The sequence below is a fragment of the Aphelocoma coerulescens genome, unplaced genomic scaffold (assembly GCF_041296385.1).
Source record: "Aphelocoma coerulescens isolate FSJ_1873_10779 unplaced genomic scaffold, UR_Acoe_1.0 HiC_scaffold_61, whole genome shotgun sequence".
NCBI classification, from domain to species: Eukaryota; Metazoa; Chordata; class Aves; order Passeriformes; family Corvidae; genus Aphelocoma; species Aphelocoma coerulescens.
This window is the reverse complement of record NW_027183960.1, coordinates 1,635,474-1,657,841: the sequence shown is the minus strand read 5'-3', so window position 1 is coordinate 1,657,841 and position 22,368 is coordinate 1,635,474. Positions and strand designations below refer to the sequence as shown.

The following is a 22,368-nucleotide window of genomic DNA, read 5'->3' as shown; positions in this document are numbered from 1 at the left end:
TCCAATGAGACCTCCCAAGCCCCCTGGAAGGGTCATGACATATGGGCAAAGAGTAATTTCTTGCCCTTCTGGCAACTTTATTTTATTGCTTGCAAACTGTGCATGGGGGTGGTTTCTCCCCCTACACCTTGTACTGCATCAATTGCAGGGCACAGAGACCACCATCGAGACCACTTGTCTCTGCTGATGTTTGTAACATCAGTGCCTGTATCCATCATTGCAGTAATTTGATGTGCCTTGGTGTCATTTAACATGGTAATAGTGACCATGGTCCAAAGTTTCATTTGCTGTACAAAATTGATGACTGTTTCCCCGGTGGACCCAAAGCCACGGTCTTTGCGATAAGGACGAGTATGAATTTCTTCTCCTGCGGGCTTGTCTATAAACATGAGCTTGTTGTCCGCTTTAACGGACAACAATCCGTTGTCCCGCTTTAACGGTAAGAGGGGGAAACAAGGTATAAGCGCAAATCATAATTTCTCCAGTGTAATCAGCATCAATGACTCCTGGTAAGACTATTAGTACAGCAAGTCCTGTTGATGATCTCCCTGATAGCAATGCTCCAAATGAACTGTCCACTTCTACCACAGGGCCAAAAACACCTGTGGGAATTTTGTGGACAGTGCTGTCCTTTAAGGTGATATTCACTGCTGCTGCCAAATCGACTCCCAGGCTTCCCCTGGTGGTGGGGGGGGGAAGGTCTTGAACACTGATGCCTGACCGACTACTTGTGTCGGAGTGTGGTAAGGCCTCACACTGGATTTCCTGTTTTTTGACCTCTTGCATACGGTTGTAGAATGGGTATCCTTTTGGCATTGGTCACACCATACAGCCACCTTGCAAATGCGATGAAAATGTCCTTTTTGGCCACAGTGAAAGCAAATTCCTGACTCTTCTCCTTGTGATTTAATGCCCATCTTTGTAACTGCAGTGGCCAGGAGCTTCGTAGCAGGTTTTATGGCCTCTGCTACCATACTGGCCATAACTTGTCCTTGTTGTTGTTGCACTGCTCGACTGGCTAGCTTGAGCATATCACTTACTTCCGCACCCCTTGGAAGGGTGGTGAGGACACGTTTCGTATTTGGATTTGCTCCTTCAAAGACCAACAACTTAAACATACTCTGCTTTGCGTCCTCTGTCATGTCTGATTGGCTGGCCAGAGCTTGCCAAAGCCTATCGATGAAATGCGAGTATCCTTCAGAATGGCCTTGTTGGATGGTGGCGAAGCTGGGTTGAGGCCGGGAATCAGGTACTGCGTTGAAGGCTTGGCGGGCAAGCTATGCTGACAGATGATGTACGAGCAACGGGTATTGAAGCGGCACTTGTAAATGTCCATATACTCCAGACCCGGTCAACATGTCTGGGTTAATACCGTATAGAGGTTCATTCTGCTGTTGCGGACGATTGGCCTCCATCTGTGCTAGTCTTTTCCACTCTCGCTCCCAGTGAAGGAACTGGGAAGGTGTCAACAGAAACCTTGCCAGGTTAGTGCTGTCTATAGGAGAGTTGGTATCTGCTGTAAAAATCCAATCCAAGGCCATGCGGGTGGCCTCAGATTTTATTCCATGATCTGTTACAGACTTCTTGGCTTGTTGTAAAATTTTCCAGCAATGCTGCTCATATCGTCATTCACCATTCTGGAATATGATGGGGCAGGCAATTTGCTCTGCCGCTTCCCAGTCTCCCTCCAGGATAGCACCTTTTATAATTCCAGACCACCTCTGTCCCAATTGAGAAGTAGTGGAAGCGCCTGTGACACAGGGTGGAGGTGGTGTGTTATCAAAGTCGGGAGGTGGAGTGGAGGGCTCTACTTGAGCCCATTCCTGTAGTTGCAGGGCTGTCTGGGCCACACCCTTTCGGGACACAGTGGGACCCTGTTGTGGCTCGTGCTTCCGATGGAGCTTTTCTTCCATAGAAGACAGAGCACAATCAAAGTGTGGTTTCATTTGATGCATTGCCTCTTCTACTTGATGAGCCCATCTTTCCAATGCTTGTGGGTTCTCACAAGATCCTGGGGGATGAGCAGGTAGCTCATTTGTCGCCTCTGTCATTGGTATGTCATCATCTGGCAGAGGAACAGTCTGTGGCTCTGGCCGAAAAACAGTCTGTGGCAGAGAAGCAGTCTGTGGTCCGGGATGAATCTCTGCTGGCAGCGGAGGTGGAGGGGGTGGGCAAGCAGGGTAGAGGCGCGCTTGACAAGAAGGACCGCCCGTTGCTCTGCCCATTGACTGGTTGACTGTAACTTCCGCGTTTGCCTTCAGTTTGCTCTGAGGCGCGGTGGCGGTAACTTCCTCTTTTGGCTCTGATTGCAAGAGCTCTTTCTCCTGCTCCCGCAGGAGCTCACTGACAGTCTCAAAGTGCTTCTCTGCTTTCTGCCCTTTTATCGCGCTTGGGCTTTTAAACAGTCCACTCAGCCCCCTGCGCTGCATAGCTCGGGCAGGAGTGACAACCCCAGCCGGTGTTGCAATTGCCTCCACCGCAGCTGCAGCTACTTTTGACTCGGCTTGCATATTTTTCAAGGCATTTATAACAGTTCTCCAGGTGGGCCCTAAGTTTGTCATTTCTTTCCCTTTTCCCTGGATTGTACAGTCTCACAGGTGATCCCCTACTTCCCTCCACTTGGCTGCATCGAAGAGGAGGGGGGGACTCGCAAATGTCCATGCTCCCGTGTAGGTACAAAAATGCTGTTAGCGAGGATTTTCTTTCTATTTTCTAAGTCCATGAGAGACTTTTCTCTCTCACAGAAGAGGTAGCAGGGAATGTAAACAACCAAGCCACCTGCAACCTTGAAAAGTCTTGTTTATGGTACAGTAGAAAAATATTTTGACAATGGATGTTTTAGGATTTTAGCCAATCACCCCCAAGGGGTGGCTAGTCTCTTGTCCAATTAGACTATGAAGAAAAAAGTCTATAAAAGAGTTTGTAAAATAATTAAAGAAATCAATCCTGCTGCACAATTCCTGCCTGCTGGATCTTCTCCTCCTCCCTATGGCTGCAGGACACGGTGATATACCGTAGGAACCAGGCCGGCGGTAATACTCCCGCGCCCATAAAACGAGCTTATTTAGATCCTTTTCCTTGACCTCCTCCCCTCGCTTAGTGAGGATACTGAGGAGTAATTCCTGTGCTGCTGCAAACTCTAAATCCATGCTAGCAGGGTATCATGGAGGGAAGGTAGCGACCCTTCTTACTGGCCTGACCGACGTCCTTTGATTCGCGGTTGACACTCTCTGCCTGCAGCGTCTCTGTCGCTCGTCATCGTCACCCTTCTTTCAGTGATCAGCGAGCATATCTTCCTCTGAGGAACGGTCCCTGGTCGGACGCCAGAAATAGCCAGAGATCTGCCAGGATGAACCACGCTTCTCATAGAGATATGATGGAACTCCGTTTATTCTATTGTCAGTCCCATAGTTATACCCTAATTCTCCAAGCATGCATAAGCAAGCTCCATACTATTGGATTACAGCTACTGTTCACGCGGCCTTTAATAGCAAGTGATTGGTTAGAGATTAATATGCACGCGACTAACTAACGTAAGTCTTTCTATGGTCAGCATCGCCCTCCCCAACATCCTGTTGGCTTGCCACATCAGCATTGCCCCTCTCTTTTTTCCCTAGTCAAGAACAGTTCACTAATATAGCTTGGATTGTGCACGTATACATGTCCCTGTTCACTCAGCCATTTCTCTACAAAACTCCAAGCACACTTTCATCCTACCAAGATATTCACACCAGGAGTCACGATGTAATTGGTGCCTGAATGGATATTTGTGTCCTTTTCGTAGGCCTTCCCTACACCAAAAACTTTTGCCTCACTAACACCTCTTCGGCGTCCCTGACATTCAAGCTCTGCATTCCGGACGATGGTTCAGGGCCTGTTGTTACCTGCTATGACCAAATGCACAACAATACTGACCCATCCTGGAGGAAGGGAATTCATTTTTATGTGGAGCCAAAGGAGTTTACAATGACTCCCAGCCAAGGGACCATCCTCCCCCAGGGACACCAGGATACTGAGGTATGGGAAGAGTCCAGCTGGTGGGGCTGAAACTTCACTGGAGTGTGGGAGTGCTTTAGCTCTGCCAGCTTTGAGCATCGTGTGCGTGAGAGACCTGTGTGGATACAAAAATGCTGCTAGCAAGAATTTTCTTGCTATTTTCTAAGTCTGTGAGAGACTTTTCTCTCTCACAGAAGATAGTAGCAGAGTTCTATAAACAATGAAACACCTGCAACTTTGAGAAGCCTTGTTTATACTATAGTAGAAAAATATTTTGACAATGGATGTTTTAGGATTCTAGCCAATCATCCTCCACCAAGGGGTGGCTGATCTCTTGTCCAATTAGACTATGAAGAAAAAAGTCTATAAAAGGGTTTGTAAAATAATTAAAGAAATCAATCTTGCTGCACAATTCCTGCCTGCTGGATTTTCTCTCCTCCTCCCTACGGCTGCAGGACACAGTAATATTTTACGGCATTAATAGACCTGCACCGATGTGAGGCCTCTGTTAGCTGGGTTACTGGGGATGCTCCTGAAGGAGCTGTTTTGTCTCCAAAATCACAAGCTGAAACCGTGTACCAGATGATCAGTACAGAAGCCGTTCTTGTACTTTTGAGAGAGATTTCTTTGATTGAAAGTGGGTAGAGGAAGGATGAGGACAGGAGGTGGCTATTAGAGAGATGTTACTGTATAAAGCAGTTTGCTTTTCTTCCTGGTCTCATTTCTCCTCTCCTGGAGCAGATGAGCAGATGAGTTGTGTTCACTGCAAGGATCTCCAGGGGAGACAGAAAAAACTGCAGCCATGAACTGCCCAGCACCTGCTGGGCCACACTTTGCCTTCAATTTCTTGCTGTAAAGCTGGACTAGTTCTGTTCAAGTCAGCAGACTTCCTCTGCGTTTATGTCATTGCAGTCAGATGAAAAATTGGCCCCTTAATTTGAATACAGTGGTGCACAGAGCTTTACTCTAATGTTTCAATTTAGCTGACCTATGCCCTGATAGAAGGGTGTGTTTAACAAATCCGGTATTGCCAGAAGGCTTGTGTTACTCCCAGAGACTGTGCTCTACACATGGACCAGCAGAAGAATTAAGGCAAAATCCTCCCCTTCCATGCCATGAAACAAGAACTGGAGGACACCACACATGGGCAATGAGCTTTTGCAAGGAGGAATTTACTGCTCTTCTCTTCCACCAGGTGACCCTGTGTTCCAACACTGTGATGGAATACTACCAGTGTATCCTGGTGGTCATGGAGGGTGTTGGTGAGGGAGTGTTGGCACTGAACGTCATGGGCAGGTATCAGCATTTCCCTGGTCTCCCCCAGTGCCTTGGGGTGACCTTATGATGTGTATCCCATATCGCTGCCTATGCCCCGAAATAAATTCCTGTGCCTTTCTATGCCTCTAAACTGAGCCTGAGAGAGGGAAGGAAAAAAACTGAGCAAAACTTTTTCAAAGCAGTTTGCAGCTTGTTCAAGGTCACACACAGATAGCAATTTGTTTCCCAGCTGCAGCAGGGAAGGGAGGAAGCACCCGGCTTGCTGCGCCCAAGGCAGTTTTTTTTTGGCGAGTTGTTCAGCTGCTTTGTTCTCCGGAGAGAGACCGAAGTTGAATTTTTCCTTCCCTGGAATTTCGGATTTTCTCCCTTTTCTACTGGACTGCTTGATTGCTTTAACATCAGAGCACATCGGGAGGACTTTCCACCGGGCACAGAGGGCCTGGCCCTGGGCCAAGCCGCAGCTCCGAGGAGACCAAAGGCAGGACTCTAACACTTTCCCAGGTTTTTCCTCCACAGCAAAAGATTTTATTATTTAGCATTATTTTCCTTTCTCGTGTGTTTGTTAAATAAATAGTTTTATCTCCTTCACTTTCCTTCGAGGAAAATTTATTTTTTCCCGACCCTGGTGGGGGAGGGGTGATTGTGCCTTCTCTCAGAGGATATATTTCTAAATTTGGCCAAACCGGAACACCCAGCACACTGCCATGCACAGGCTTCGCTGGCTGCAGCTCCCAAGGAGAAGTGTTGCTTAATGACCTTGTGTTCTGTCCAGCTGGACATGAGAACAGCAGTACTTGGAAAGCAGCCTGTGGTGAAAAGCACCCCTGCTTCCACCCCAGCATGACCCTGGGCCTTTTTCTAAAAGGAACAGGAATGGTATAATTTATTGGCCTGGTTTTTGGTGCTTGAGGTGGAACAAATTTCCCGAGGGCCTCTTCTCCTTTTTCCTGCAAGAGGTGGAGTTGTGCTGGGTTGTGAGCACCCTGCAGCATTGGTTTGGGGAGCAGCTTGCCGAGAGTCAGGGTCTGGTTCTGTTAATGAGGGCACTTGCCAGTGGGGAAGTGGCTCACAGCGAGGGTGGTTGAGGGCAAGATCTTATGAAGGGAAAACAGCCCTTAATGTGGCAGGTCAGCTCTAGTTTTTCTCCTTCCCTCTGCTTCCCATTTTGAGCTTTACTGTTCTCAGGCTTAACCCAGAAGTTGTTCTTGCTGCAGCCAAATTCCATCCTGCTATGCTGCTGTGGACATCAGTTTAATGACAAGAGGGATGCAGCTCCCTCTCCCAGGCAGAGCCGTCTGGTCAGTGCCTGGGCAGCAGTTTTGTCAAGCAAGTGCAAATGGGGACAGTCAGTGTAGAGAGCCGTGGGGTGAAGGACCAAGGGAGCTGTAGGAGGTGGGAGAGGGTGATCACCCACTCTGTAGGGCAGGTGGTGGCTTGTGCCCTCCAAGGCTGGGGCAAGCCAGCTGACTTCTCAGGCCAGGGCAACAGCGCCATGGGAGAGAAGGGAGTTCTTTTTACTGAGACACTGTAGTCTTGTGTTCTTTGAGCCTTGGTGAGCACTGGTCCTTGTTGGCAAGGCTCCCCCAGAGCTCATGGATCACTGGGACTGTTACAGGAGTCCTTTCAAGCCTTCTTGGGTAAAGGAGGGGCTGAGGCAGCTGTGGGACAAGTGCTCTGCCTGGGGCACTTGGCAGCCTCTGGGTGCTGCCTTTCAGGGTTTGCCCTTCCTTGACAAGACATGTTTGAGTGGGAAGACTTTGAAGGCAATTTATCACTGTAGGGCTGTTAAATGTTGATTTGACAGAGACAAATGTGTTACGCTCCATTTCACAACCTTCAGGGGTAAACGTTCTCCATTCTCAGTATCTCTGATTCCCTTGGGGTCATCTCTTTCCCCAGATGCATCGTTCCTAAGCTGACAGCGTGCCCCTACATCCTGTGCTACGATGAGTGCCATCTGAAGGAGCCATACGAGAGGAAGTTCCTCATTGTGAATAACAGCCACATTCCTGGCTGCTACGGGCTTATTGCCCAGGTTTGGCATCGCATCCACCTCCTCCTCTCCAATATTATTGAGGAGATTATTGGGGGAAAAAAAGGGTTTGGTTTGCTGGTTTCTATTCAGTCTTAAAGATCTGCTGAGAACAAGATCCTACCTGAATGTAAACTTTAGGGTGCAGTTTAACCTCCTGAGGAAGCAGTTCATGTTCTAGTCTTCGGGATGTGGGAGATCTTAGAGGGTTGTGAAAAGCTGCTGCATTCACAGACACCAACGCCTGTGCTGGCAGCCTCCTTGCAGGACCCCCTGAGAATGCTAAACCTACAATTCTTGCATCTTGTTTGTGCCTTTCACCTTTTTCCTGGGGATTTTTAGAAGTGTGTGTGAGTTGCCATTGTGGTGGATGTTAAGGACTTTAAAGTTTCTTCAGAGGTCCCTCTGAAGTTGCATTTGATTCTGTCCCTTCTAGAAACGCAAGGAAGATACTCCTGTGTTCTACTCCAGCTCCGAGCCCTGTGGGATTGTCCAGCCTTTCAGCATAGCAGAGATTCCAGTTACAATCGAAGCCCAAAAATTGGGCAAGTATGACACCAGTGTCCTTATTGGCGTGTTCGGGGATGAAGGAAACTTGCTGGTGAGTGCAAGGGGAGACGTGTGCCTTTGTGCAACTCATCCTGGCAGGGTGCAAAGCGTACAGGGATTCTTCCAGAGAAAACAGGCACAGGCTGGTATGGAGAAGGACAGAAGGGATTGGTGGCATACACAGCTCATGCCTTATAGGTGGTAATCTCAGTGTCTGACACAGCATATAGTTCATCTAAGCTGGAATCAAGGATAATTTTAGTTAATTAATCTTTAAAATGCCATTAACTTTGGAAACATCTGTTTAAAAATGTCATGTCATCTCTCTGAGCACAAAAGAGAATGTCAGAAGATTTCTGGAAACCTTGAGCTTTCTGTAAAAGAAAGGAAAGCTGGCATTTGGAAAGTAGTTGCAAGGATCCAAACATATTAAGACATACGGAAATGATGATGCCAAATCCCCTGGATGGCACCATCACACTGGGCCAGTATTACAGCTGGTGGTGGGGTCCGTGGCTCTGACCCAGGAAGAGGTGACTGGTCCGGAGAGATGGTCCCGAAAGGGATCGCCGTCCCGAGGCCCAGTGTCTTCCCTCAGCTGCTGGCAGGAGGGCCCTTGCAGGGGCTGTCAGCTCTTTAGTGATTGTCAGCTCGTGACTTCAGCTCAGCTCTGCAGGGCAGCCTCCAGGCCAAACCAAACCAGAGAGAGACGAGAAGGCCCGTGTGGCTGGTTCCGCACAGAGGTAGCTTTATTGTTGGTTCCCTCTGGCGAAGGGGAAAGCCAGGGACGAGCTCTCTCCCCCACAGAGCCAGGGGGCTTCCTTTTATAGGGATACAGGGGATCAGCAGGGGACCAATGGGTTACAGAGGGTCTGGGACAGACCAATGGGTTACAGAAAGATCTGCATAGTGTCTCCCAAAGGATTGTGGGTCCACTTTTCCTCGCCATGACCAAGAAGTGGCTGCCTTTTCAGGGAGTCCTGCTGGGCAATTGCAAAATCTCTTGTCTCAGCAGAGATCCCTCCAGGGCAAGGGCTGGGCATATCCCACAGGCCAGTGTGGCACTGCATGTAAGTCAGTCAACAGGAGGGCCAGGCAGTGCAGGCTGTGGCAGGGAGCCTGAAGTTTGACAAAACAGTTGCTTTTAACTATCACGCTCCTTACCTTAAAGAGGAGGGTTTCTCCCCACTAGAATAACCAGTTGTTTAACTGTCAGCCTGGTCTTAATTACAGATTTCTTGAAAAGCTTTTACCTTTGGGCCAATAATTTGTAGTTTGAAGCTTTCTCTTACCTTAATCCTTTTTAATTTGGAGGTGAATGTATAGGGATTCCTTGTGGAACAGGGGCGTATGATAGCCCAGGAGAGTTGGGGCAACCCAGGACTGCTGCAGAAGCACCCCTGAAGGGGCCTCAGGCTGCAGATAGGCCAGAAAGACACCTGGCAGCAGGCAGCCTTGAACAGCCTTGGGAAAAGTTACATGCTGGTCGGCTCCCCTGCTGCTTAGAGGCTGTCCTGTGGAAATAGTGCGTGAAGCTTTGTAGATATAAGTGAGTGTAAGTAAACAATAAAGGAAGCACGATGCTCAAATAGTATTGGTGTTCGTATCGTGACTTTGGCCGGCTCCCCTGCGCTCGGAACCACCCCCCCCCCCCCGCTAAAGGTGAATGTGTCTTTTTTTTTTCCCCCAAAAGCCCAGTATTTCAGCTGGAGAGTGGTAGTTGTCCCTAAAGAAATAACTTGAGCAGGATTGAGCTGTTTAAGCTTTTTAGCTTTCCCTGTTGTGGTTTGGTTTGGTTTTTTTTTCAAATCTTTCTTGCCTACTTTCTGGAACAGAGACAGGTGTTACGGAGCACTGGAACGCGGGCGGATATCTACCCAAGTCCAAGACTGATAGAATTTGTCATGATCCCAGCGCTACGTTGTAGTACACAAACCTTTCACCTCGTCAATGAGGGTTTTGTTGCTGCAGACTTCAGGATGGCGGTCGTACCCCCCCTACAGGGTCCCCAAGTGCAGGATCTCAAAGATTGAGTAATAGTTTTAGGCGCAGATTAATGCAAAATACAGTAACAGGATGAATCACCCCAGAACAAACATTTTGGAGGAAAACACCAGGTCCTGTCAGCATCTCCTGGAAAATGCTACATTGCCGTTATAAACATATTTTTCTTTGCAATGATGACATCAGAAGGGCAGATTATCAGACACTGTTTCTGGTCCACATTAAGACCTGGAAATGAAGACAGTCTCCAAGCTATTAACACCTCAAATTGTTCATTGGGAGCAATCTGATGACCAGGGAAATATAGCTACTCCCATACTGTTTTCCATCTTGTCTTCTCTTCTAGCCTCATTCCCTGCTTTTGTTGGTTCAAATTCACAAACGGGGGCTACCGTTTCCATTGGCTCTACTGGACCATGGAATGTTACAGACCACCTGAGGAGGAGGGCCAGAGCCTCACATCTGTCAGTAGCTCCAAGGACGAAGAGGATTCCCAGAGCCCCTGTTTCAGCTGCAGCCACGGTCAATGGAGCTGCAGCCAGACGAGTCAGCTCACATGGTGGTGCAAGGCTTCTCCAGCGTTCGGCAGGTGAGGTCCCCACCAAGGGCTGAGCCTGGGGAACCATCAGATCCCCTCCCCTGGGCTTGTTCCACAGTCCCTTGACATTTGCCTGAGGGAATGAGCAGGGGCCTTCAAGAAACTGGCTTAAGGCCACACGTTTCCATGGCAGCACCAGTTGCTTTCCTTGCTGGCCACCATCAGGCCAGCTACGGCTTTATCGTGATTTCACATCTACCAAAACCCAGTGCTGATCCCAAAATAGGGGTGGAAGGAAATACTGCTCTTTTGGGCAAACAGTGTTGCATGCTGAGTCAGCAAGGAAAGACAGAGAAATAAGTTACACTTAGACTAGGAGCCCAAGAAGAAAGTGAATTAAACAAGTGCCAAGTGGTTTATCTGGGGTATGCACAGAGTAAGACAAAAGCTGTGTGAGAAGGGAGGGAGGGTCTCCCAAGTGCCTTTTGTGGCTGTTGGGGTGCAGTGTTAGAGACAATTGAGTGCAGAATAAATAAGCTGGAAGAAAAGGGGGCAGTGACCATAACTCTGGGGCAGGAATAGGGCCCGTGGTGGGTGGTGAGCCAATTTGCTGGATGCCAGCAGCCACTGGTGACAAGTGTCTCTTGCAGGCAGGAGGTGCAGGATTACGTGCTGTGTGAAGCCACCATTGGGGAAAGCACAACCGCAGAGCCAATAACAGAAACAGTCCTTACTTGTGAGTTTATTGATCTCTCTATAGAAGTATCAGCCAAAGAATTCCCTTTCTGAGTGGAGAAGGTAAGTCTCTGGACTGCAACCTGGCATTTAACAGCACAGCTGAGGAGGGTGTGTGCTTGTGTTAAAGCCCCTCTTTTTACCCTTCCTGAGGCACTTTGTAAAGTGAGTGAGGATGCTTTTAGAGATGAGACTGGTGTTTAACTTCCCCAAAGTAAAACTGCAGTAACAGCTGCACTGCCAAGGGGGATTGTGGCCACTTACAGAGAAATACCAGTTTCTCTGCTCACTATAAAGGGAGATTTTTGAAGATCCTCTAAGGCAGGGTGATGTCTAAACACTGATACTGTAGGGAAGCTGGGGAAAATGGGAATTCCTGTGAATTCCTCAGGCTTACAAGGAAAAACCCATCATCTCCTGTGTCTCTTTGCCTTCTCTGCTGTTGGCATGAATTCTTTATGGTATAGCTATATGGTATAGCTCTGTGCCCCCAAGCCTCACCTGCCTCAAAGGACCCCCAGACATCCTGCAGCTGCAGTGATGATAACACTGGGGCAGAGCAGGTGCCCTTTAGTCTCTGGATCCCAACTCCTGCATCATCTTTCCCTCTCCTGCAAGTTGTCTGAAAAAGAGATGTTTCATTATTTGGTTTCTGTAGTTTCAGGCCTCTCCTCTGGTTCCCAGGCTTCCACTGAATCACAGAATCCCTTGAACAGGCAGTTCAGATGTAATTAGAAGCTTTTCAGCTCTCCCTGATTCTGCCTGGCTTCTGCTCAATGCCACACACATTGATTTATCACATACTATAGCACAGCACCTGTTTGGTATCAGTACATCCAGAACTAGTTTCCCAAACTCTCTGGTTTCTTTAAACCATGCAGGAAGCCCAGCACAATGCATAGACAGGAAAGAAGAGCCTAGGCTGATCAGAGCTTTGAAGCCACAGACACCTTGTCCCTGTAGCAAGGGCAGCAGGACACATGTTGCAGATGAACTGCTTTTATGAGGCTGCTAGAGCCAATAAGGTTGTAAGAAATGACTGTACGTGAGTGAAGATCATCTAGTGCTGTTCTGCTCAATAGAGAGACAAAACTAGAGACAAATGCTCTGGATTCCCTTTCTGCTTTAGATCTTGTTCAAGCAGCTGCCTCCTCTCAGGGGCCTATTCCCTCATCTGTATGTGGGAGTGTTTCCCTGTCCCCCAGAGGATGCTGTGGTTTCTAAACATGAAAAGCATCTGCTATAAAGAAAAATCTCCTGGAAGGGTAGAAGCAAATAGAAAGGGTAATAGAGATGGATGAACTTCTGGGGCTGAAAAATGTGAAATGCAGCAGAAGCAGGAGGAGGTCTGTGGCCACTTGAGGTTGTTTTTCCTTGTCTCCCTCCCTTGCTGGACAGGAGGTGCTATGAGCATTCAGGGATTCTTTGTTGGCATAGCAAAGTCTCCAGAAGGCAGCTGGGGAGAAATACCACTCCTTCCACCCAGTGTTCTAAAGCTCTGGGCTACATGGTACAACAAAGTTATCAAGAGTTGCTCTGTTACATAACACAACTCCCGAATGTGAGATGGGGTTAGAGGCTGGTAACACCAGGGGGGTTCCCTTGGAGTCCCTAGGGATCACTTTCTCTGCCGCTCCTTCCTCGGCAGCGGGGGTCTCCTCATGCTCTTTCCCTGCCCCAGTGTGGGAGGCTGAGCCTGCTGGAGCGTGTCTATCTGCCGTAGAGTCTCTTTCAGCATCTGTGCATCCCTGCACAGCTCCTTTAGATGCTGCTGTCCCCTAAATCCAGGCAGACCGGGCTGCATTTGCCTGCTGCCAGTGTGAGGGGAAGAAAGAGCAAGAGTTCATTAGGGCTTGACCTGAAATGATGTTTTGGCGTTTCTGCTTCTTCTCACAGCTTTGGCAGGTGAGCAGCATCTCTGTCCCTGCCGCCTGCTGGCCCTTGGAATGCACACATGAGCCCAGGTATCACTTCTGGTGAACCCAAGTGGCCGCGTCAGTTTGAAAGGGCGGCTGTTGTTTCACTGTTACCTTTCTAGGCTGGTTACAGCTCCTCCTGCCTGTACTACAGCCTGTGCTTGAAGACACAGAACTACCGTCCTGGAGAAAAGGCATCAAAAGCTTGACAAAGGCTGAAGAGAACACTCTGATTACCCCTTTTCCCAAGAGGGTTCTTTAGCTGAAGTTGCTAAACAGGACCAGACTTGACACCCCGGCATGGGTTTGTGGTTGTTTTATTTCTCGAGCCCTCAGTCCTGCATGGGACTCGGTAATCGGGTGCTGCAGAGGCTCTGGCAAGGCATCAAAGACGCCTGCCCCGCACCCAAGGGTGGCGCAAGATCTCCTCCAGCGCTGGCCTGTCCGCAGGGTGCTTGGACAAACACCAGCGGATCAGATGTTGGCACTCTGGGGAGAGAAACCAGAAAGCGCCGGTCACTTGCAGAAGGCTCCTGCCCAGCTGCTCCCGGCGCCTCCAGGGCCCGGGCTATGCTGCGTGTGCTCAGAGCTGTGCCAGCCTCCCGGCTGACTCTGCCCTTTGCGGGACAGTGGCACGGCAGGACACGCGCCACCTCCTTCAGCCAAGCAGGCCACACCGACCACGTCGTCACGGGCTGCCTCCTGCGGCCAGCTCTTGAGGGCAGATGGGCCTCCCGCGCAGCTGCGTGAGGGCCACGCTGGGCTGCGCGGTGCCATCTGCCAAAGCCTGCCTTCTTGAGGCCAGACACCAACCTGGAGAGACCTGCTGCCAGAAGAAGAGCTGCCCCGACACGATGTCACGGTCCTCCTGGAAGGGCATGTTCCCGCAGACCATGACGTACAGCAGCACACCCAGGGACCAGATGGTTGCCGAATGGCCGTGGTAGCAGCCAAGGCAGATCCACTCGGGTGGGCTGTACATGTGTGTTCCTAGGGGAGACAGGTGGCGCTGTCCAGGTGCAGGCTGCTGGCTTCCAGAGCCTGGTGCCAGCCTCCTGGCGGAAGCAGGGGCTGCACCGGTGGCCACAACTTCCCCCCGAGGCCACCGGGCGTTCCCCAGCCAATTGGCCAAAGCCAAGAAACCGTTCTGCAAGGCAAACAAGGCCAGCGGAGCAGCCCAAGCCCTTGCGGGCCTGCCAAGCCGAGCGGCCGGGGCCTGGCTTTGTGGGCAGGGCTGGCAGCTGGCTCCTGGGGCACAGCATCTGCCCCGTGCCAAAGGGCAGGCGGCAGCCGGCTGAATGCCGCAGCCCACAGCCCAGGAGGGAATGGGGCCGTGCAGTGCCTGGCACTGGGAGCAGGGCCTCGCCTGTGGGCTCACCGGCAAATCGCGTGAAGGCCTGCTCCTGGAGGAAGGTGCCGCAACCGAAGTCGATGAGCTTCAGGTCGCCGCTCTCCGGGTCCACGAGGAGATTCTCTGGCTTGATGTCCCGGTGCAGGACGCCGCAGGCGGTGCAGTGCCGCACGGCCTCCAGCACCTGGCAGAAAAGCCAGCGCGCCATCTCCTCGCACAGGAACCCCTGCTCCAGCAGGAAGGCCAGGAGATCCTGCGATGGCTCCAGACGCTCCATCACCAGCAGGAAGCTGTCAGGCAGCTCAAACCAGTCGAGGAGCTGGATGATGTTGTGGCAGCCAGAGCCCACCTTCTCCATGAGCACGATCTCCATGGGAACACGGGTGCCGTCGGGCTGTGAGGAGGAGACAGTGCCTCCAGCAGGCCTGATACTGCCCTGTGGCTCCGCTGCCTCGTGCCTGGGATGCCCCAGTGCCCCCTTGGGCAGCCTCCCTGGTGCTTGGGCTTCCTCCCGCCCAGGGGATGCTTCGGGGGTGCCCCCCTGCCCGGCCCCATCACCAGTGTTTGGCATCCCCGGGCCCGCGATGCTCCGGCTCGCACGCTGAGCCCACGCCCGCTCCCCCCGCCCTGCGCCGCCTCCCGCCCTGGGGCCCTGGCCTTATCCCTGCCCGCCACGCCCCGCTCTGTCGCGGTGGCCCCGCTCACTCACCAGCTCGTACCACCGCAGGACGCTCTCCCGGGCCACGCGTTTGATGGCCACCTGCAAGCCCACGAGAGACGGGGCTGAGCTCAAGCCCTGCCCCGCCCCGCCCCTGGCCCTCCTCCCGCGCCCCGCCGTCTCGGCCACTTTACCGGACTCCCGTCTGAGAGGCGGATGCCCGAGAAAACGGTGCCGAAGCCACCGCTGCCCAGCTGAGGGCCCAGCTGGTACAGCTCCTGCAGCTTCTTCTTTTGCCCTGCGACCGAGACCGAGCCATCAGCCTTGCGCCCAGGGCCCCCCCGGCCAAGTGCCCGCGAGTAAAGCGAGCCGAGCCACCGCGGGCCACGTTGCTCTGACCTGCTTCCTGCTGCGCGCCGGGCAGCGGCCACCGCCTTGCAGCCGTCGGGCAGGGGAGCGGCAGAGCTGGGGCAGGGGAGCGCGCAGAGGCGGCTGCAGGAGCCGGAGGGCAGCGGGGCAGGGCGTCACCGTCGCTGTCCCCGGCGTCGTGGGCTGGACTCTGCTGTTGAGGACTGCCGGGGCTACAGCCCGAGGACTCGCACAGGGGGGTGTCAGGAGCAGCTGCAAACCAGGGAGGGGTTTTTTGAAGCCGTGGCATCAGAAGCACTGGAAACAGCCAGAGACTCTGCTGCTCTCAAGGGCCCTGGCCTGGCCTGTGGATGCCCCTCAAGAGCCCCGAGGGAGCCTCAGACAGCTCCTCAGAAGATCTCACCTGCTACCAGAAAGGCCTTCCTGGTAGTCGGTGGCCGTCTTGGAGCAGCTTCCTGGAGATGGAGGAACCTCCTGGGTCTCTTGAGGGTCATCTCTGCCACCAGGCACGGGCTGTTGCCAGCTGGCACAGCCGGCACAGCGTCCTGGGAGCTGTGGGCCGGCAACTGCTGGCTCCAGCTCACTTGCTGCTCCGCCACCTGCTCCTGAGAAGGCTCCCCTGGATCGGGCTGGGCTCCCACTTGGACTTCTGGGCTTTCCCTGGCCACGTCAGTTGTCAGGGTTGCGCCCGTATTGTTGAAGTCCGTGAGTCCAAGGGAGCTGGGAGACCTGTCCACAGGCTCTGCACCTTCTGCAGGCTGACAGGTCTCACTGAGCGTCTGCGGGGGATAGAAGCTGTCAGAGATAGCGGAGGCTCGTGGCAGGATGGAGGATCTCTGACAGCCTGAGCTTCTTGCCTGGATGGTGGGTCCCTCATGGTGTGCCGTCCTTGCAAGGGTTGAGGCTCTCCCAGGGATGGATAATCTTGCTGGGAGCGGCCTCTTGAAGGGATGGAGGCTCCTGGAGGAGCTGGACGAGCCACAGCAGGGCAGGTGGCCTCGCTTCACCAGCTCCTCCAGTTCTTTCCACAATGCCTGCCACATCCCAGAGCAGAGCGGCACCCATGTCCCATTGCGAGCCCAGAGCAGCAGCATCAGTTCCTGCAGCTCCTGGGCCACTGCCACGCAGGGGCCGCAGCTGCAGGGGCTGTCCAGAGGGCTCGCGGGAGCACGTGGCCGCTTGCGAGGGGTCACCCGAGGCCTGGAGGACCTGGGAGCCACAGGGGCTCCTCGCTTCCTCCGTGAGCCTCTGGGCTGCACCCCCGGGCGCTTGCGCCTCTTCGATGTCCGTGCCTGCCGCCTCCGTGGTTGCCAGTGGCCAACGGCCCACCAGACAGCCACAGTGGCCAGCAGCAGGACAAGCACAATCACCAGGACGCCACCGTCACACATGGCTCCGGCGCGTCCCATCGCGACTGCACTGGCAGCTGCAGGTGCTGGCAGTGTTACATAGCGACTGCGCGGTGATGTCACAGTGCTGTGGGCCAGGACAGCCGGGTGACATCCCAGCCCTGCCTCTCGCCAGCGCTCAGCCCCTTTGTGCCGTCACAGCCCTGTGCCCACCTCAGGGATCAGCAGAACCAGCGCATCTCTAAAGATGCACATGGCCAGAAAAAGCCTGGCAGTAAGAACAGCTCAGCCTGCTGCAGTGAGTCATTCCCTGCAGCAAGTGGCACATCAGGAAGAGTGCTGCTGCCACCAGTGTCAAGCCCATGGCTCCCAGGACACTGCAGCAGTACCAACTGGAAACACTCTCTGTGCCTGAGAAATCTTCCAGAGACAAAGGGAGTTGAAGTTCCTGTGTCTCTGGGGAGCTCTCCTGAACTGGCTGTCGATGGCAGGAAGAGTTTTCTGTAACAGCTCACCGACTTCTGCGTTGCCTCTGTTCTAAATAAGTCAGGATTTCCCAAGGAGTGCTCATAGTGCTCCCACTGCTCTGGTTTTGACGGGCATAGGGCTCCTTTTTTCCCAATTGCTGGCACACGCTGGGTTCAGATTCATGATGGGAATGCTGTGGATCAAACATGAGTGGTTTGGTTTCTGCTGAGCAGGGCTTGCCCTCTTCAAGGATTTTGCAGTGTCCCTTGGTACAGTGCATGTTTTCCACTGGGAAGGGAGGGAGGAGTGTTGAAGACAGAGGCAAAGAATGCATTAAACACCTGTGCTGTGTCCCTGTCCCTGTTTGTGAGGTGACCATCCACATCCTGGAAGGGGACAATGTTATTTCTACAATGTTTTTTTCCATTAATATATTTAAAAACACTCTTTATTGTGCCCCACACTTCTGGCCACCTTCCTCTCCAGCTGAGCTTTCACTGCACCAAAGTTCTCCCTACAGTGGCAAGAGACATCTCTGTGGAAGGAATGAGGAGGAGGTGTCTTTACAAACTATCTGTGGGCATGATGGTAGATAAAGCCAGATACTGATAGGTGAAAGAAGCAAAGGGAGGAACCATAAATTCCATAGGAATTCCACTAATTGACACAGACTGTTACTCACTCAAGACTCTGCTAATCCCTGGATTTAGAGAAAAAGAACAGAGACACAAGGAAAAGAATGAGGGTGGGGGGTGCACATTAGAAAGGGGGTTTGTATTAAGCCATTCGGGAAGTCTGTACCTGTCAAGTACCTCAGCCACTGGGGAAGGAGAGAGGAAAATGCAGCCGGGAAATCAGGAGAAAAAGGAAGCTGCGTCCTCTAACAATTTGAGAGATCCCATGGGAAATGCCCATGGCCTCTCCCTTTATTCGAATAAAGTAACAGGATTGCTCTGTCTCTTGTTTGGACATAAACCTGTGGTGTTTGTGGATTAATTTTCCTGACATCTGTATTCTTCTGCTGACCTTGCTTCCACTGGGCACACAGCTTTCTTTTCCATCCTCTTTCCCAGAGAAGATGCCTTCTGCCTCGTCTGCTTGGATTCCGACATTTGGGACTCTCCTACTCCTGTGCCCTTAGGAGGTGATGTTTCAAAATTGACCAGCACTGATGGACCCCAGCACCTGCAAAAGCATTGTCCCTGGAGACCCTGCTTACCAGTTCCCTGAGCAGTCTGAAGTCTGCTCTCCTCATGCCCCGAACTGAGGTTTTGCTGGCCCTTTTCCTCTTGTCAGAGGTTGGAAAGTCGATTTATCTGTGGTCACTGTGGCCAAGACGGCCACCAGTCCCCACTTGGCTCAGGGCACGTGGGACTCAGACGGCGGCCTGGCTCCAGGGGGGCTGAGCTGGAGAGTCCTGGGCTGTGGGGGGCTCCCCCCTTACCTGGGAGGAGGCTCCCTGGGGAGGAAGAAGGGTCTGGCATGAGCCACAAGGCCCCTGGCCAAAGGACAGTAGCAGGGGACATGTCCGTAGCAGATGCTGTCTGGGAGGAGCTGTGGCAAGGAGTGGGTGTGGGGCTGGGGCTGTCACAGAGCTCAGAGAGGGTGTTCCCCCAGCCCAGCAGGCAGAAAGCCGCTGGCTCACAGCAGGAGCCAAGTTCCAGGTCACCAGAAACAGCCCCCTCCCTCACCAGTGCTCCCAGCCTCCCAGAAAGGTTGGTTATGCTCATGGGTGCCCAAGGTTCCCCATGAGAACAGGGCTGGACACCCTAAAAAGGGGGGTGAGCACCCCAGGGGCAAAGTCAGGGCAGGGGGGAATGAGTGGGATGAGTGTGAGAGGACCACCTCTACCCCTCCCATCCTGCGCCAGGGAGCAGGGACCTTCCTGGGACAGCTCCAAGAGGATATTCAGTACCATCCTTGCCTGGGACAGGGGTGCCAAGGAGATCCAGGAGGGATCAGTGTCCAGCTCTGTGTCCTGGGACACCCTGCACCCTGTTCCCCACAGCCCTGATTTTCAGGAAGGAGCCACAGGAGTCTCCTGGCCATTGATGGATTTTTCTTTCAGGAATTCACTGTGGAGCTCGTTTCTCTTTTTTTTTCCTCTTTCTGAGCTCCTGTAAACACGGCATACAGCTGGAAGGGGCGGGGCGGAGAAGACCCAGCTGGGGAAGTCTTGAGGGGTTCTGTGTCTCTGGCACCCTGCTTTCCTCCTCTCCCTTTCGTGGAGGTGTGGGCTGGCAACGGAGCATCTTCCCCGGGTGGCCGCGGTGCCCCGAATCCCTGCCCTGAGTGGAGGGACAACACTGGGCGTCTCTGGTCTGCCCCACGCAGCCAGGGTGTCCCACAGAGCTCCTCCAAACCCCTGCTCTTGGCCGCCAGGGGCCTAATTAGTGACGTATTAACGAGGGACGAACTAAGGGCGCTAATTAGGGAAGGGAGGGCGGGGAGCCGGTCCCACCAGGACGGTGGGCGTGGCCAAGGCCTCAGCGGCGCCGAGGGGGCGTGGTCTGAGCGGGGGCGGGGCCAGCGCTGAGGGGAAAAAGGGCGGGGAAAAGGCTCGGTGCTGCTGAGGGGAAGCGTCGGGAAGGAGGGGATGGAGGGATATTGTTGGGAAAAAGGGAGACACAAGAGCTCTTGGGGGCCTGAAACCACTAACAGTGGTGGAGGGGAGCCCAACACACTCCTCCTATGTATCCCTATCCTTTACACAGGGGAAGCCGTGGCTGAAATCCAGGAAAAACAGCGCTGTGGATCCAAGGAATCAGAAGCAGGATCTGTGTGGAGGGTGTCCCTCACGGGAGGCACATGAATCGAATTGAGCGAGGCTGAGGCAGGAGGGTCACGCCGAGCAGAGAAGGGCGTCCATGCCAAGGCCCAGGGCAGCCCTGTCCCGGGAAGTGCGCAGGGAGCGGATCCTTGAGCTGCTGCACGTTCGCGCTGCCCTCGCTCAGCCGGGAGCCCCCTCGTTGCCCAGGGGGAGCTGGTGGCAGTGGGGAGTGGGAGAGGGAAAGATCTGTCCTACACCTCCATGGACTCTGATGCCGCATTCCTGGACTGCGCCAAATGGCTGCCCTGTTGGGAACAGAACCAGAGACTTCCCATCAACATCCTGATTTACTGCTCCAGAAAAAGAAAAATCCCAAACATTAATTCCAAGGGGGATAATTTAATATCTCCTCGGCATCTGGAGATCTATTACCTGAATCCAGTCATGAGTTTCCTTCAGGTCTCCTCCCTCGGGACCAGTTAAACAGGAGGTGGGGTTAAACCCTTCCCCCCTACTTAATTCTAAATCCTCCTGTTCCATGAGAGGCTCTTTTGGTCAACAAAGCCTTAACTTGATGTGAAGCTTAAGGGTTAGAGAGCCTCCTGCCGTCCTCAGTTACCATGAAAACCGTGGCTGCACAATTTTGCAAACGATGGGGCCACCCCTCGCCGAGGGGTCTAACATTTCAGAAGAACGGGCCATCGGTCTTCAAGTACCGCCCCGTGGTGTTCTTGCACTAGAACTCCTCTGGCGTGGTCCTGTTCAACATCCACATAAAATGCAAATACTTCTTCCCTGTTTGGAAGGGCTAGGGCAGGAGCCTCAGTTCATCTGCTTTTTAACACTTTAAAATTCTGCCAGGTTCTCACCTTGAAGGATAGCAGTGTTATAGGGAAACATCCGTGGCTCCAAAAGACCTGCCTTTAACAGGGACTCAGTAAAAGGCTGTAACCCCTTCCTTCCCTCCTGAAAGAGGGTATTGCTTTTTAAACACCACTTGTCCTGGTGGCTTCAAAGTGATTTGGAGAGGTTCCATATCTAATTTTCCACATTTCCCTGGGTCTACTTCAGCATAGGTCTTCTCAGGCATTTGACAGACAGTTACAGCAGTGGTAGCTTCCTTATCACCTTTCACAATAGTAATTTACATTCCCAGTTTAGCCATCAAATCCCTTCCCAGTAAATTACAATCACAATCAGGAAGAAACAGAAATTCATGCCTTTCAAACCTATCCCCCACATTTACCAATAGTGGTTGAATAAAATGCAGCTGCTTCTCTATCCCACTTGGTCCCTGAATAATCAAAGAACTTCTTGACACTTTCCCCCCTTAGGCCTAAAGTTGCAAGTGGATCGAGAGGTCCCGTGTGTCCCAGGGAACTGACTTGCTCTCTGTCTGCACCAACCCTGCCTGTTAGCAAGGGCCCCAGTGTGGTGAGTCCCTGGTACGATGGGAGCCCCTGACACCCCTACCAATCCATTTCCATCAAACGGTGGCTCTGCGGTCACTCCCGCGTCCAGTGTCCTTCTGCCCTGCAGATGGCACTGATCCCTTCCCCATCGCGGTTTCGATCGGCTCTGCTCTGTGCTGCCCACCCCGTCCCCTGGATCCTGGGGGTCCCCTTGATCCCTGAGGTTTATAACCCAAATCCTCCACCCTGGCCCCACAAGCCAATCTGGTGCAGGGTCATCTGCTGGATCCCTGCCACCTGTGTCCTAGGGGCTCTTGGTGTCTTGTACTGGCTTCCCCCTCCAGTTAGGCCAGGGTGGGACTGTAGGAACAATACCTCCTTGTTTTCCCTGCCCTGGAAGCTGGGGATACAAGGGACCTCCTACTTTGTGGCACTGTCTGCCACTCCCAGGGTCACACAGAGATACCCAGGGACATGCTGGAATGACACTTCCTTGCTCCATGGCGGCTCCCAGTGTCTTTCAGTGGCATCAGTAGGAGCTGAAGATGGCCTGGATACGCTCCCCAGCTGGTGGCCACCCTGGGCCACCCATCTTCATCGAGGGTGTCCCCAGCACTGTGGCACTGCCAGTATGTCCTGTCATCCATGCTGGAAGCCAGCTCGTGGATGGAGACCACAACCATGGGGCCCCAGGACGTTTGGAAGTAGCCAGGAAGATGGAGTGGGCTCCAGGCTGGGTGGTGGGATGCCCAACCCCACTGCCACAGCCCCTCTGGCTCTCACCTAAAGGTTTCAGGGTTCTCCTCTGCCACCACCTCCAGCACCCTGAGCAGCATGGAGCCACCTGGGACCCTTACTGAGGTGGAGTAGTGGAAGTATTTTCCCTGAACTGTGTTGGCAGAAGAGGAGGACAAGGATGTGCAGAGCCATCTGTCCCAAGGTC

At 52.9% G+C, this 22,368-nt stretch overlaps 1 protein-coding gene across 1 annotated transcript; it reads right to left on the bottom strand.

Moving 5' to 3' along the window:
* Nucleotides 1-13,433: 13,433 nt before the first annotated feature.
* Nucleotides 13,434-22,108, bottom strand: LOC138102117 (serine/threonine-protein kinase pim-1-like). Its single transcript, XM_068999872.1, has 7 exons — nucleotides 22,004-22,108; nucleotides 16,011-16,205; nucleotides 15,252-15,335; nucleotides 15,132-15,159; nucleotides 14,427-14,813; nucleotides 13,862-14,038; nucleotides 13,434-13,537 (listed from the first exon to the last, which is right to left on the bottom strand). The coding sequence occupies exons 1-7, from the start codon at nucleotides 22,106-22,108 to the stop codon at nucleotides 13,434-13,436; spliced, it is 1,080 nt and encodes a 359-aa protein (XP_068855973.1).
* Between the last annotated feature and the right edge of the window lie 260 nt (nucleotides 22,109-22,368).

Bases quoted from the DNA above. Each gene is read 5' to 3' on its own strand.
- LOC138102117 (XM_068999872.1), bottom strand. From the start codon at position 22,108: ATGGTTGTGGTCTCCATCCACGAGCTGGCTTCCAGCATGGATGACAGG. The intron at 15,160-15,251 runs GTAAAGTGGCCG...GTGGGCTTGCAG, and splicing joins GCCTCTCAGACGGGAGTCCG to GTGGCCATCAAACGCGTGGC. The intron at 13,538-13,861 runs GTTGGTGTCTGG...TTCTCTCCCCAG, and splicing joins CTGGCAGCAGGTCTCTCCAG to AGTGCCAACATCTGATCCGC.